The sequence below is a fragment of the Hypanus sabinus genome, chromosome 12, assembly GCF_030144855.1.
Source record: "Hypanus sabinus isolate sHypSab1 chromosome 12, sHypSab1.hap1, whole genome shotgun sequence".
Classification (NCBI taxonomy): Eukaryota; Metazoa; Chordata; class Chondrichthyes; order Myliobatiformes; family Dasyatidae; genus Hypanus; species Hypanus sabinus.
The window spans coordinates 23,026,297-23,041,897 of record NC_082717.1 but is presented as its reverse complement, the minus strand read 5'-3'; the positions used below and the strand labels follow the sequence as shown (position 1 = coordinate 23,041,897).

Genomic DNA, 15,601 nt, shown 5'->3' with positions numbered 1-15,601 from the left:
AATTTTTCCCCATTCTTCTTTACAAAACTGCTCAAGCTCTGTTAGACTGCATGGAAACCATGAGTGAACAGCCCCTTTCAAATCTAGCCAAAAATTCTCAGTTGGATTCAGATCTGGACTCTAACTTGGCCTCTTCAGACATTAACTTTGTTGTTTTTAAGCCATTCCTTTGAAGCTTTGACTTTATACTTGGGGTCATTGTCTTGCTGGAAAACAAATCTTCGCCCAAGTCGCAGTTCTCTTGCAGGCTGCATCAGGTTTTCCTCCGGATTTCCCTGAATTTTGCTGCAATCATTTTACACTCTACCTTCACCAGCCTTCCAGGGCCTGCAGCAGTGAAGCATCCCCACAGCATGATGCAGTCACCACCGTGCTTCACTGTAGGGATGGTGTGCTTCTGATGAGGTACAGTGTTTGTTCCATGCCAAACATAGCACTGTCTGATGGCCAAAAGGCTCAGTTTTGGTTTTATCAGACCATGGAACCTTCTTGCAGCTGACTTCAGTGTCTCCTACGTGATTTCTCATTGAGAAAAGCAGGGACTTTCCAGATTTTCTAGAGAAAGGAATTCACCTCACAATCTGTAATTTGTAAGTATGGTATTTTCATGAATGCAAGATTTCAACATTCAAGGTTGGTGGCCATTATCAAAATAAGTCATTTTAATAATGCAATTAAGTTTTGGTGATCTTTCTCATCTTTCGTGGTAAAATGCAAGTTCAGAACATTTCTCAGTGAAGTTACTCCAAGTTAAACAGCGTGAAAGAATTTAATTATCTGAAATACTATAATTGTTTAAACATATTACCATGACTGCTGACATTAATTCAGTTCTACCACATTGATGGCCTTATTCATTCATCAATGACAAGTTACTCTATTCAGAACACATTTGATATAAGGGCAGATAATGAGTGATTTTTCTCCAAGATTTTATCCATAATCATAAAATCGCTGTTGAGTGATTGGGAACAGGAATGATTCCAGGAAGCAAAGCTTCATAAAAAGGACTATGAGCTCTCTTCTTCAAAAAGCTGGGTCTAGTGGAGATTTCAAACTTAAGAGTGACTGGTTCCAATGATCATGGATAAAAATGAGTCTATGAAGAGTTCACTGAAATCTTGCTGGGTGGTGGAAGAGGCCAACACACTTCATGCCCCATTCAGATGCTTCATTCTGAACAGATCCATGAATGAACCTATCAAGGCTTTTGAAATTTTTTTTAGAATCCTGCAATTCTGGAAATCTGAATCTGTCAGACTCACAGACTTCTCCGAGATTCATCAATTGGTGAAAGGCCATCTCTCGCTGGGTCTTCAGAGATCTTTATGGCTTCCTCCATGGCAGACAGAAGTCCATCCCCACCTTCTCCTCGCAAAGCTGGGCCAAAGCACTCAGGGCGCCGAATCAACAGTCTCACAACCTCATTGGCATTTTCTTCCACACTCTCACCTGCAAATGGCAGGAACAATACAGGGCTGAGATATCACATGCATTAAAATAAATTACCTATAAATCACAATGTATTTCAAAACATCAGGTAAATAAGTAGATGTTGCAACACAAAATGAACAGCCTGGAAGACATCAAATGAGTTCCTAAAACAGGTAAACTGAAAATTGAATTTTGTTCATAATAAATCCTAATATAAATAAAAATATGGAATTATTAGATTATTCAGTTCAGCATGCAGCTGAATATATATTTTATATAACAAATGTAACAGAATTGCATTGAATGTTATTGATGATTTTAATTTTAAAGTACAATGGCGCACATAACGTAAATGCTCATAATCGCACAGCAGTGTCATTAAACGCTGAGCACTTTGCTCTAATGGTAGACGTGTGACTTTAAAGTAGGTTTTACAGCCAACTGAAATGAAAAACTAAATGAAAGACAAGTTTGTCCCTTCATCACTGCACCACAGCAATTGAATATCAGCTCCCTTTTAGATGTATGACATACCAGCCAAGTGCACTCATTCATCACAGTCGGTGACAAGGCACACAGCTATTACTCAGAGCTTAACATGGGAGAAGTGTCAGTCCTTACCTGGTGTGTGATGTTTCCAAATCACACATTCCAGCACATTTATTCTTGAGTTCAATTTACTGGATCATAAAGCTATAACTCCAGTGAACGTTCACTGAAAGCATGCCAAACATAAGGCACACTATTATCACCAAGTTACTATGAAATAACGTATTTTCATTTACACAAGAAAAGGATGAATAAGTATTATTTTGTTATTAATAGGTTAAGATGTTCCTGCAGTACAATTTCCAGGGGCAGAACAACCAGCAAATCAAGCCTTCACTTCATATTCTCTTATTTCAAGGATTTATTATGTTACTCATAAGCAAGGGCAAATCTGCAGATGCTGGAATTCCAAGCAACACACACAAAATACTGGAAGGCCTCATCAGGCCAGACAGCATCTATGGAAAAAAGTACAGTCGAAGTTTTGGTCCTGGCAAAGGGTCTCAGCCCGAAACGTTGACTATACTTCTTTCCATAGATGCTGCCTGGTCTGCTGAGTTCCTCCAGCATCTTGTGTGTGTTGCTATGGTATTCATATTTCAAATTCATAACTTGTACATGGCTTATCAGCAGCATCAACAGAACTTTACCCAAGTGGGATTTCTTGCAGGTCAGCGTTGGTTTTATAAAAAGGGAGCTTCACAAGCATTTGTCCATTGTACGTGGCCTATCAGTGGCTATAACCGGAGCATCAATCGTGAGACAGATAGCAGGGAAGGTTCAGGCAAGAAAGGGAGTCACTGCCTAGCGGAGCAGTCATCAAAGCAGCGGTCACTGACAGAGTGATCTGAGGCAGAATGGTAGGGCTTTGGCTCACTCGAGCTTCGGCAATATCAGGTTGAGGAAAGGTAAGTTGCAGGTGAGGAATAGAAACAGTAAGTATGTCTGTGAGGCCAGTGTTCTGTCATGGGTGTCAGATGGGTGAAGTCCGGAAGACACTGAGCCTCCTGATGGCCACATCTGCACCAAGTGCGTTGAGCTGCAGCTCCTTAAGGACCGCGTTGGGGAACTGGAGATGCAACTCGATGGTCTTCGTCTGGTCAGGGAAAGTGAGGAGGTGATAAGAGAGAAGCTATAGGCAAGTAGTCACACCACGGCTTCGGGAGACAGATAAGTGGGTAACAGTAAAGAGAGCAAAGGGCAAGAAGCAGATGCTAGAGACTACTCCTGTGGCTGTCCCCCTTAACAATAAGTAGTCCTCTTTGAATACTGTTGGGGGGGACCGCCTACCTGGGGGAAACAACAGTGGCCGCGTCTCTAGCACAGAGTCTGGCTCTGTGGCTCAAAAAGGTAGGGAAAGGAAGAAGGCAGCAGTGAGAGGAACTCTATAGTTACGGGGTCAGACAGGTAATTCCGTGGGCACAGGAAAGATACACGGATGGTAGTTTGCAACCTCCACTTTAAATATACCCAATGACTTGGCCTCTGCAGCTAACGAATTCCACCGTCTGGCTAAAGTAATTCCTCCTTGTTCCTGTATAGTCCCACCTCTGAGCCAGAAGGCATCAGGATCAGACCTTGTCGCAGATGCTCTCTGTTCATAGTGATCAGAGCTTAGACTCTGAATGCTGGGTTGATATCAAGTGAACACAGCCTCAGTAGGTGTGGGTGGCCTTGCCCCCATGTGTAGGTAATGACTAAGCCATTAAAACCCTTCTTCCTGACAGAATTAACCTCCTATTATCAGGGATAATGATGGCAATGCCAAAGAAAGCAGCATTCGTGTTGACTTTAAATAGATTGAGGATCCATTAAACTCACCATATCGTCAGCATACAGCATGGAAATAGGCCCGTCAGTCACAACAACCATTTATCCTACTCTGATCCATTTTATTCCCTCTTAATTCTCATCAGCTCCTCCGAGATTCCACCACTCACTGACAAGTTAGTGAAAACTTAGAAAGGCTGATTAACCTATCAACCCTGTGCATCTTTGAGGTGCAGGAGCAAACCAGGCCACCCAGAGGAAACCCAGGTTTCCTCTGCAAACTCCACACAGACAACACCAGAGCCACGACAGGAAGATGGTCACCGGCACTGGGCGAGCATCTCTGCTTGCAGAAGCACTGTGTCATTCCTGGATCTTCCAGAAGTGTATTGAAAGAGCTTGGGAAGGTAAGGTTTCATCAGTTTGCCATGGGCATTTAGATCATGTTGTCCATTTACTCTATCTGTAGAGTAAATTAATCAGTCTCAGGTTTAATATCATTGGCATATCTCATGAAAGTTGTTGTCTTTGCAGCAGCAATGCAATGCAATACATAGCAACAGGAAAAAAACTCAATTGCAGTAAGTATATATATTCAATAGTTAAATTAAATAAGTTGTAAATTAAATAAAAAAATATTTTTTTAAAAAATAATGAGGTAGTGTTCATGGCTTCAATGTGCATTCAGAAATTGGGTGGCAGAGGGCAAGAAGCTGTTTCTTAATTGTTGAGTTAGTGCCTTCAGGCTCCTGTTTCTCTTTCCTGATTGTAGCAACAAGAGCAGGGTGTGTCCTGGGAGATGGGGGGGGGGGTGTCCTTATTAATAGATGCTGCCATTTCAAGGCAGTACCCCTTAAAGATGTCCTTGAAAATTGTGTGTAGGCACTCAGATAAACTCAGAGGAACAAATGAATAAGTAAAGAAATATTTAATTACTATTTGCAGAATTATCCAGGATATTGGAAACACAGTCACAGATCCATTCCAGGTTGTGACTTGATTATTGATATATACTTTTCACCATATTGTATCCTCAGAAGTAAGTCAACTTCATTTGCACCTGACTTGTTTCTTTCACCCTTACTTTATAACATCAACTCTTTTCACTCTATACACCTCCATCTCGTTTGGCTAACGTGTTACTTAACGTTACCTAACGTGTTATTGTACCTCATGTACAATAAACCAGATTAAAATAACATGTCATACCTCTGCAGAGTGGGGTGCCTTACATATCCCTGCAGGTACTGTTCTCTGAAAAGCTTCAGAATTTAACTGGCATGTATTAGATCATGACTGTTTTTGGCCAAGATGCCTCTGCCTGCACTAATCTTTCAATATGCAAAGAATAAATAAAGGGAAAGAGCATCATGTCCTCTCTGTTTCATTCCTCCTTTTCCACAATGTGACTGCAGCTTATCACTCTGCTCCAGGGGTTCCCAAACCAAGTCCACAGACTCCTCGGTTAATCATAAAGTTCTATGGCATAAAAAGTTAGAATCCCTGCTCTATACTGTCTTCACTGCTACAGAACATACCTTTAGATAGAATCTTACCATTACAAAATACAGCAAAACGGAGAAAATCCAAATATCGTTCCCCTTCGACGGGATTCCACCCAATATCTGGATAACCCTTGGCAACCAGCATGGCACAGCTCTGCAAGCCACATCCAGCCAAATACTGAACAACCTAGGGAAAGAAAATGATCAGAGATCACCACGCACCTCCATTCCGCATTGGTGATGTTCATGAAACTGTTTAGTTTTATCAAAATAGCCTACAACTTCTGGAATAACTATTGAAGACAACGTATAAAAGGACACTGGATCTTGAAGGAGATGATCCCACAGTTCCACTCAGGTATGAAGGCTAATTAATATGGAGACCTTCCACTGTCCCACAATCACTTGTTGCCTATGATTAAGACTGGAATGATCCTGTTCACAGTCTTCCACTGGGGGGCATAGATGAAGCCACCAGCGGCAAACAGGTCTGCATTCACATGACTTTAATGGGGGCGAGACTCCTCCCACTCTTAGAGCTACCATTTAATTCAATGGACAACATTTAGAAACACTGAACATTATTCGGGATATACTAAAATAAAAATATATAAAAGGTTATAATTAAGAACATTTATATAAGCTTAATTATTATCTTAAAAGCTTTCAATGAGCTGATGATTTTTCCCATTCATTTCTGGTGGTCCACTGGACTTATTGTAGGTTTAGCTGTCACAAACTCAGCACTTGAATTCCCTACACTGGGAGCCGAGATACATGCAGTAGTTGCACTGCTCCATTGAACAACGTGGTTGCAAAGCGTGGTTCTGGGGCTGGCATCTGCAGAGTGGACTGGAGTCTCTTCTGGGAAACTGCCCAGTTGCGTGGACATCTGCCAGGAGATCCGTGTAGACCTTGGCAGGAGACTGGCATGATGATCCTTTTTTTAAAATGGACAAGAATTTTTTGTAAAGGACTTGGCAAACATTTCTGATTATTTGCAATTTGGCTGCATTTTTCTATTTAAAATGCAGAATCATTTCATTTCAAAAATCAGTATCTAGGAAATAATCGGTTTATTTGTTGACCTAAAATTGCTATAAGCCACTATGTGAGAGACTGCTCTTCACTGAATGTGCTGGAGGAAGCCTTGACAATTGCGAGCACTGCTTTAAGGACTCTTGAGTAAGTGGAAATGTCAATGGTATTCCTCTGGTTCTGACAATTCAGCCATTGAACAGAAAACATGCTTCTGAATTAAAATGCAGCTTGTACTGAGAAAGGAAAGGTGTCAATATTTTTAAACTAGAAAAGAATTGAGGGTTGAGCAAAATAGGTAACAATGGGATAATAATGGGAAAAGCCACCAGCAGTGACGAGTTCAATAAGGATGCAAAACATAGAACTCTGCAAGTATGACTAGTGAACAAACTGACAGAAATGATCAGAAACAAAACTAATTTCTCTTTAGCCAAGTACAAATTAATGAAGGAAGGACGGTGTTGATTTGCTCACACTTCTCAGCTAATATTACTAAATGTTGAAGAAGGCAAGGCACCTGATTCTGAGAGTGGAGAAGCTCAGCAGAAGAAATGGAACTCATGGAATAAAAGGGGTAATGGGATTAGGAATATAAAATTACCTTAGGGAGAACCATTCAGAAAATACATGCCAGATGTTTCCAACATAAATTGCAGAACATTTGGACACTTCATCATTATATTGTGTCTTTTTTTTTAATATATAGATCCATTAGATGTGATTTCAGGTCACTTTCCAAGTCTCAAACTGAACAGTGAGTGGATTTAAAAAAAAAATCTATCTTAATCAATAATGAAATTAATCACCAATAACTGGATTTGCAAGAGTAGAAATTACTTTTTCTAAATCAGGCTCTCGCAATGCCAGGGCAAGTTCATTGTTGTCCATCACAGATGCTGCAGCAACATCCAAAGGAGTAGAACCTCGCATGGAAGGAGAGGCTGTTGAGAAAAATGAGGAACAGGTTTATAAAGTTTTTGTGTGTTCGGTGTTTCACAAAACAATTTGGGTGTAAATTACCTTCTATTAAATAAAATATAGAAAGCAAAGATGATTAGCTTTTATTTTAATGCAATCATTAATACTGTAATGATAACTGAGAAACCATGAAGTTTATTTCCAGTGTGAGTTTTGCTCTTTGAGGCTGAGTACGAACTCTCAAATCATGTTCCCATTAAAGTAACTGACACAGATGTATCTGACCCTGTGAGAAATTTAAACATTTCGGCTATTAGGTTATTTTCTTTCTCACTTGAATAATCAATATCAGAGAATGAATTTTTTCATCTTTCACAAAGTAGTGCAACTTCTTAAAGCTTTGTCCAAATTTATTCAAGTCTACCCAGCATGTAAAATATAACACCATTAATACACCAAAGCAACAGATACAAAATGTGGAGGAACTCAGTAGGTCAGGCAGCATCTATGAAAAGGAATAATTTTGTGTTTATTATTACACCAATCCAAGATGGCTGATCCATCTTAAAGTCCAACTGAAGAACTTAATATATGATGGATTATAGCTTTCTTAAAGAAGTTCACAGCTGTGAATTGAAAAATGGGGTTCATTGCAACCAGTGGTTAAAACTTCTTTCTCAGGTAAAGCTTGAGTTAAAGATGAATCCAGAGACTAAGATTTGTTAGAACAGTTTGATTTATTTACTTGGAATTCGATGGGGAAATTAATCTATTTGATTCAGATTTATTAATGTCTCTGTTTAAACAAGTCAAGGGAGGAATTGAAGGTAAATATTTTTTGTACTCAGCATTTGATCCATTTATTTTCAAGATTTTATTAATTCTTCCTCAGGAGTGTACATGAACAACTTCCTCAGAAGAATATATCTTGTTGTACCGTTGAGACACATTCATTTCCAACACAATTATCTTTCTGAACTGTTCAGTTTTTGAAACTCATTCCATGGGTATGAGTTGTATTGTGCCTTTAATATCTGTTCTCCATTTCTATTTACTCAGAATCTCTATCACCAAATTACAGAAAACCACTTTTCAAGATTCAAAATCTTGAACATTGAATCTTGAATCGTTTAGTTACATCCACTATTCAGTAAAGCCACTCATTTTTAACAGTTTACTGCAAAACATAGACAAAAAACCTTTACATTTCAATATAATTTTCATATATCATTCAAATTACTTACTTATTTAGTTTCAGATAAAGTCTTAAACTCTCTGGATATTTTTGACTTTGTTCAAAATTACAAACTGAATCTAAAATAAATACCCAGTTGATTCCTGATATAGTAGGATCTGGAATGGAATAAATGTCCTACACCTTACCTAATCCAACACTGCTGTTTTCCAACAGGTAGCTCAAGTGGTCAAACATTGCTTTCTGATTTTGTCGACTGATTCGGCAGAAGTAGCACAGGAAACGGCAACAGTTGGCCACCATCTTTGGGAAGATTATTTCCTAAAAGAACAGATTCAGAGGCCAAGGGAATCTCAGTTTATTTATTTCATATTATTTTTGCAGTTTTTAATGAAAAATGACTGAGAAGCAAAATTGTCAATGCCTAGAAATGTCATGCATGGTTAATACACATGGGACCATCAAAGACAATGTTCCTTTCAATAAAACTGTGCTTAAAGGATTTGTATCATTTTCACATCAGAAACAGCTGCCTCAAAGCTAGAAAAAATATTTGATTATATTTGTGTTTATTGTTTTACTGTACCCAAGCTTAAATATTTCAAATTTAAACACATAAGTATGAATTGAAAATACTGATTCATCATAGTTTTCTGGGTTCAGCATTAGACACAGATAACTTCAAAAGAAATTGGGTCCAATCTTTTTAGTACAGGATATCTCAGTCACAGACAAAAGGAACTATTCTCTAAAACACAGATCATACATAAAATCCATTTTGCTCATGTTTCCATAGGCTAATGACCATTTCTGCCTTTCAGAAAATTAAACCAGGCACCTCCAGGCACTATTCGCCTTGACATGGCTGATGACTTCCTGCATCTATTTGTGCATATGATAATGTCAAAATCGTGCAGCAGTCATTTCTGTCTTAGTCATGAAAACTGAAGCAATAATATTCACCCTGTGACCCTGGCTTATAATTCTCAATAAAACAAGAAACGAAGTCGTGATGCTGCTGGAGAGGGTGCAGAGGAGATTGATCAGGATGTTGCCTTTCAGTAATGTGGAGAGGCTGTTCTCCCTGGGACGGGGGGAAGTTCAGAGGAGACATGAATGAATCAGAATCAGAACCAGGTTTAGTATTACTGACATATGTCATGAAATTTGTTGTCTTGTGACAATATCACAGTGCAAGATGTAAAATTTACAATAAGTTACAAAAAAATTACTAAAAACTAATAATGAGGCATATGAAATTTAGAGATGCCTGGACAGGTTAGAGTGTGGGAAACCTTTCCTCATATCAGAAATAGGTAAACTGGGTGTAGACTTAGGGGATCTGAGGATAATCTTTTTTACACAGAGAGGCTCTGCCATGGGTGAGGTGCTGGAGGACTGGAGGATAGCTAATGTTGTTACGTTGTTTAAGAAAGACACCAAGAATAAGCTGAGGAATGATAGAGCAGTGAGCTTGACATGAGTAGTTTGAAAGTTATTGGAAGGTATTCTAAGGAACCAGATATACTGTATAAGTATTTGGACAGACGGGGACATATTAGGGATAGTCAACATAGCTTTGTGCGTGGTAGATCGCGTCTAATCAATCTTATAGAGCTTTTCAAGGAAGTTACCAGGCAAGGCAGTGGGTGTTGTCTCCATGGCCTGTGACAAAGTCCCACATGGGAAGTTGGTCTAAAAGGTTCAATCGCTAGAAAATCAAGATGAGGTAGTAACTTGGATTTGACATTGGCTTCATGGAAGAAGCCAGAGAGTGGCTGTAGATTGTTGCCTCTCTGAATGGAGGCCTGTAATTAATGGTGGGCCTCAGGGATCCGTGCTGGGTCCATTGTTGTTTGTCATCTGTATCAATGATCTGGATGATAATGTGTAAACTGGATCAACAGTTTTACAGATGATTACAGGATTGGGAATGCCGTGGACAGTGGGGAGGAGTATCAAAGCTGGCAGCGGGACCTGGACTAGCTGGAAAAATAGGCTGAAAAATGGCAGATAGAACTTAATGCAGACAAATGTGAGGTGTTACACTTTAGGGGGACCATCCAGGGTAGATCTTACACAGTGAGTGGTCAGGCACTGAGGAGTGTGGTAGAACAAAGGGATCTGGGAATACAGATTCATAACTCCTTGAAAGTGGGGACACAGGTAGATAAGGTCATAAAAAAACCTTTTGGCACATTGGCTTTTAAAAATAAATGTATAGAGTACAAGAATTGGGATGTTATGCTGGAATTTTATACTATGTTCATAAGGTTTAATTTGGTGTATTATGTACATTTTTGGTCACTGACTTATAGGAAATATGTAAATGACATTACAAAATGCAAAGAAAATTTGCAAGGATTTTGCCAGGACTCGAGGACCTGAATTATAGGGAGAGGTTGAAAAGGTTAGGATTTTATTCCCTAGAACTAAGAAGACTGAGGGGAATTTTAATAGCAGTAGACAAAATTATGTGGGATATGGATAAGATGAATGCAAGCAGGCTTTTTACACTGCAGTTGGGTGAGCCTAGAGGATCAAAGATGAAAGAAGAAATGTTCAAGGTGAAAGGTGAAATGTTTAAGGGGAACATGAAGGGGAACTTCTACACTCAGAGGGTAGAATGAGCTGCTGCTGCAAGTGGAGGATGTGGGTTTGATTTCAACATTTAAGAGAAATTTGGATAGGTACATGGATGGGTGGGCTATGGAGGTCCATGGGGGATTAAGCAGATTCAAGGCTCAGCATGGACTAGATGGGCCAAAAGGCCTACTTCTGTGCTCTATGGCTCCTCCAGAGTAGTGAGTACGTGGAATACACTGCTGGAGGGAGTAGGGAAAGCAGTCACTACCGGCATTTAAGACATCTTTAGATGACAACTTGAATCACCTGGGCATAGAGGGTATGAGGCAAGTGCTGGAAGATGGAAATAATACAGATCAAGCTTTATTCACCATATACATTTACATACATTAGGAACTTGCAACAAAACACAACAACATTCACCAATTATAAAGAATAAAGAAATATAAAATTAACATTAGAAGTATGGATATGGAATAAAATGTCTGCAAATACATAAATACGAGCATGCACAGGCCCCTATAATGTAAACAGCATCATAAAAAGTGTAGCACAGTGACTGAGGTAATAGAGTGGGATGGGGGGAGGCCGAACAAGAATGGTTGATCAGATTCACTGCCTGGAGGAAGAAAGTTTTAAGACGGCGTGAGGTTTCTTTGAAGTAGTCCTGTAGTGCTCTACAGAAGGGAGCTTTTAGGAAATGCAGTATGCTCGACTGCTGGCATGGATGGGCTGGGCTGAATGGCTTGTCTTCCTACAGGTTTGCTGGGAGACAATAATTAGAGGTTTCTTTCAGGGGCATCAAAGATGAGTCTGTCTACAGCAGCCCCCCAAGTTTCCAAGGTTGTGCATAAACATTCACTCCAGTCAGGCAAACATGCCCTCAGCGCTTATACTGTGATCTCTGCCTCCGTATTGAACCCATGCTTCACAGAGACACAGAGAAAACTGTGGTATAAGACAGAACCCTAGCGGACATTTCTCAACGAAGGAAATGCTGATTCTATACACACTGAAGACACGAGCTTTTCCCCTCCTCCAGGGCAGCCTTTAATTCTGCCTTGAAGAGAATCTTTAAAGTCTGAGAACTGCTCCCCATGAATCCAAGCAGCAAAGACGCAGCAGCTGTGATCTCGGCAGGAACCTGCCACCAGGCATGCAGCAGTCTGGTGGAAAACCAAGAAATTATGTTTTTTTTCTTTTGAAGGGTGAATTTTTTCTCATTTGTGTGAGTTCTATTTAGTGGACCCCCTCCCCAGTCCCGCTTGGTATCTGCAACATCTATCTAGGGCACCCTTAAGGGTAAACTGTAATTTCTGACTTCTGTTTGAACAAAACAATAACTCATCTCAAGACACAATAACTTCTCATGCAGGAAAAAAAATGATGAATTGTACTTTGACTAATTCTGTTTTAATTTTTCTGTGGAAAATACATTCAGAAGAAAGAAGGACACGGAAGAAGAAAAGCAGCAATGACATTTCAATCAAATCTAACCGTTTCTACCTTAGACTCTCCACCTCCGAGCACATTCACCATCACTTCCATCACTGTCTCGTGCATCCCCAGGGCTCTCATTAGATTGGGATGCTGGTAAAACACTTTATTATTCATTATATCCCTTCACAGAAAACACAAGAGAACAACATACTGATTAAACACAAATGAGTATTGATCGACTACTCTGAAAATTCCTCTACCATTATTGACTGTTGATGTAAAAATTTTTTAAAATGACAGGTATAGCAGAAATAATTATGTTCTATTTAAAATTAAAGGGCATCGAACCACTGGAAAGTAAATGAAATCATTTTTGTCAAATATTAAACAAGATGCTATAAAATTGAATTGCAGCTGAAAATTAATTTCAAAATGAAAAGGGCTGTTGACTCAACAGTCATTAAGAACTAAGGGTTCACGATGTACATGGGTTTAGATGTCTATTACATTGTAGTTATTCTAAGATTGTCCCTCTATTTTGGGAGTTCTCATTTACTTCACTTCTGCAACAAGCCAACCTAATTTACTATTTTTGTTGCACTATTGCACTTTACAAATAAACATTCTGAGAAGTCTGATTCACAGAATCTTTACAACGGAGAAAGAGAACATTTGACCGACTAACTCTGTGCCACAAGCCTCACAGTCCCATTGCTCCATCGCAGAATCAAATCGAAGGGTGCCGACAAGAACTTGATTTCATGTCTCATCCTAAAGATGGCACCCCTGACAGTGTAACACTTCGCTCCTGGTACCGTTGAGATGTCAGCCAAGAGATACTGTTCGAGTCTCCGGAGTGGGATGCAACCCAGAGCCTTCTGAATCAGAGCGAATAAAGGGAGACAACGACTGAAACTCAAGCAATACTTTGCACAGAGATATTGCTCAGACTAATAATGATATTAGAAATTTAGTAAATGTGATATGAATCAAATGACAGAAGATATTGGTTGACTATCAATATTGTGTGCTTCCAATCAAGTAAATTTTTGATGAGAAAATCTGTAGATACTGGAAATCTGAGCAACACACACAAAATGCTGGAGGAAATCAGCAGGCCGGGCAGCATCTGTGGCAAAGAATAAACAGTCGACGTTTCAGGCCAAGACCTATCATCAGGTCTGGAAAATAAGATGAGTTTAGAGCAGAAAGGTGGGGGGAGGGGAGGAAGAAGCACAAGGTAGTAGGCGATAGGTGAAACCGGGAAGGGGGGTGAATTGAAGGGCTGGGACGCTGATAGGTGAAAGAAATAAAGGGCTGGAGAAGAGGGAATCTGTGAGGCAGGGGTAGAAGACCATGGAAAGAAAGCGAAGGGGGAGGAGCACCAGAGGGGGGTGATGGGCAGGCAAGAAGTTTGAGAAATCGATGATCAATCAGAAGGCTGCAGAGTTCGCAGTGAAACATCAATTTCTCAAACTTCCAGTAATCGTTCTCTAACCCCATCATCATTCCCATTCCCGTTTCCCTCTCTCACCTCATCTCCTTATCTGCCCATCATCTCCCTCTTCCCCTTCTTCCATGGTCTTCTACCTCCTCTTATCAGAATCCACCCCCAGCCCTTTATCTCTTTCACCTATCATCTCCATTGCATAAATCCAGCCTGGAATTGATGGATCAAATGACATCTTTCATGAATCACATGGGGGAAGGATGATGTTGCAGAGGTTAACAGCATCCAGGTTCCATCCTGATCTCTGGTATTGTCTGTGACAGTGTGGGTTTCCCCAGGATGTTCGAACTGTGTGCTGCTGGTCGGTTGTCACCTGTGCAAGGTGAGTGGTAGCAGAATAGTTGGAGGGGGACCGCAGGTATGTGAGGCAGAATAATAAGTGGGAAATTAGAGGTGGATTGGGATAGACGAGGGAAATGGGATTGATAGGATAGTAATGAGACCCAATATACATTTGGTGTGCTGAATAGCCGCTTTCACTGTCATGAGCATCAAAAAATATGAGAATATTCCCTCAGAGTTGACAAGCTAAAATCTGTTTGGCCCTATGTATGGTTTTCCTCCTTAGATGAGACTGACTTTTCCAGAACAGCCACATTTCCACTAATAAAGCAGTTGGCAAGAAGCCTCACACACAAAATGCCGGTGGAATGCAACAAGGCCAGGCAGCATCTATAGGGAGAAGTACAGTCGACGTTTCAGGCCGAGACCCTTCGTCAGGAACCATATAGATGCTGCCCGGCCTGCTGTGTTCCACCAGCATTTTGTGTGTGCTGCTTGAATTTCCAGCATCTGCAGACTTCCTCGTGTTTGCGGCAAGAAGCCTGCTTTCTTTTCTCATACCAAATATATATTTACTATTAACACAAGAGATTCTGCAGATGCCAGAAATCTTGAGCAACTAACACAAAAGGCTGGAGGCAGGTCAGGTAGCAAGGGAGGGGAATAAGCAGTCAATATTTTGGGCTGAATACTTCATCAGTCCTTGCAGGGTTCCTGCAGATTTCATGTGTGCTTCTCATATATTTATTATTAACTCCATAATGGCCAAATTCAAAGATGTTTGTACCGTATCTGAGGTGGCTCTTTTAACGCCTAGGCTAAATGTTAGCATGAATTCTCAGTAGCTCTGCAGTCCACTTGGTTAGACTCCAGGAACTTATCATTCCCGCCCCAGCCCCCCTGCAAACAGTGTGGGAAGTGTAACCACATCTCCAACACTTGCCTGACGTTGGGACTGTCCTCTCAGATCCCCACCATCATTGAGCTCTCACATACATGCATTTTGGTTGAGAAACAAATTAGAACTTTTCAAAGGCAGCCTGTGTGTCCTGCCATGAAACTTCATCCCCTCACCATATTCAGAACTTGGAAGTCAGTTGTTAGAGGACAGCTAATCTCCTTTGCAAAAACTTTTTGTAGACTGGTTTTCTCTATTTCCTCAAACCCTCCCATCAGACAGGTGGGAATAGCTTAATCCAGCTCACCAGGTTGGAAATCCTCAGCTTTGGGTAAAATATTGTATACGTCTCATCCAAATGAGTATAGTAAGACAGAGCATAAGTCATGGTTCTACTCCAACAGAGAATAGTAAACAGTAGCGAGTTGCAATTTAACGATAAGGTCTTCCTCCCCTAATGTGACCCTATACAG

The 15,601-nt window shown here is 40.3% G+C and overlaps 1 protein-coding gene across 1 annotated transcript in view; it reads right to left on the bottom strand.

Moving 5' to 3' along the window:
- ryr2a (ryanodine receptor 2a (cardiac)) overlaps positions 1-15,601 on the bottom strand; it is a 444,870-nt gene that overhangs the window by 211,169 nt on the left and 218,100 nt on the right. Inside the window, exons 33-37 of the mRNA XM_059985674.1 lie at positions 12,505-12,619; positions 8,601-8,733; positions 7,137-7,240; positions 5,310-5,445; positions 1,266-1,452 (exon numbers count right to left, since the gene is read on the bottom strand). Of these exons, the coding sequence (XP_059841657.1) occupies positions 1,266-1,452; positions 5,310-5,445; positions 7,137-7,240; positions 8,601-8,733; positions 12,505-12,619 (675 nt within the window). The remainder of the gene's footprint in view (positions 1-1,265; positions 1,453-5,309; positions 5,446-7,136; positions 7,241-8,600; positions 8,734-12,504; positions 12,620-15,601) is intronic.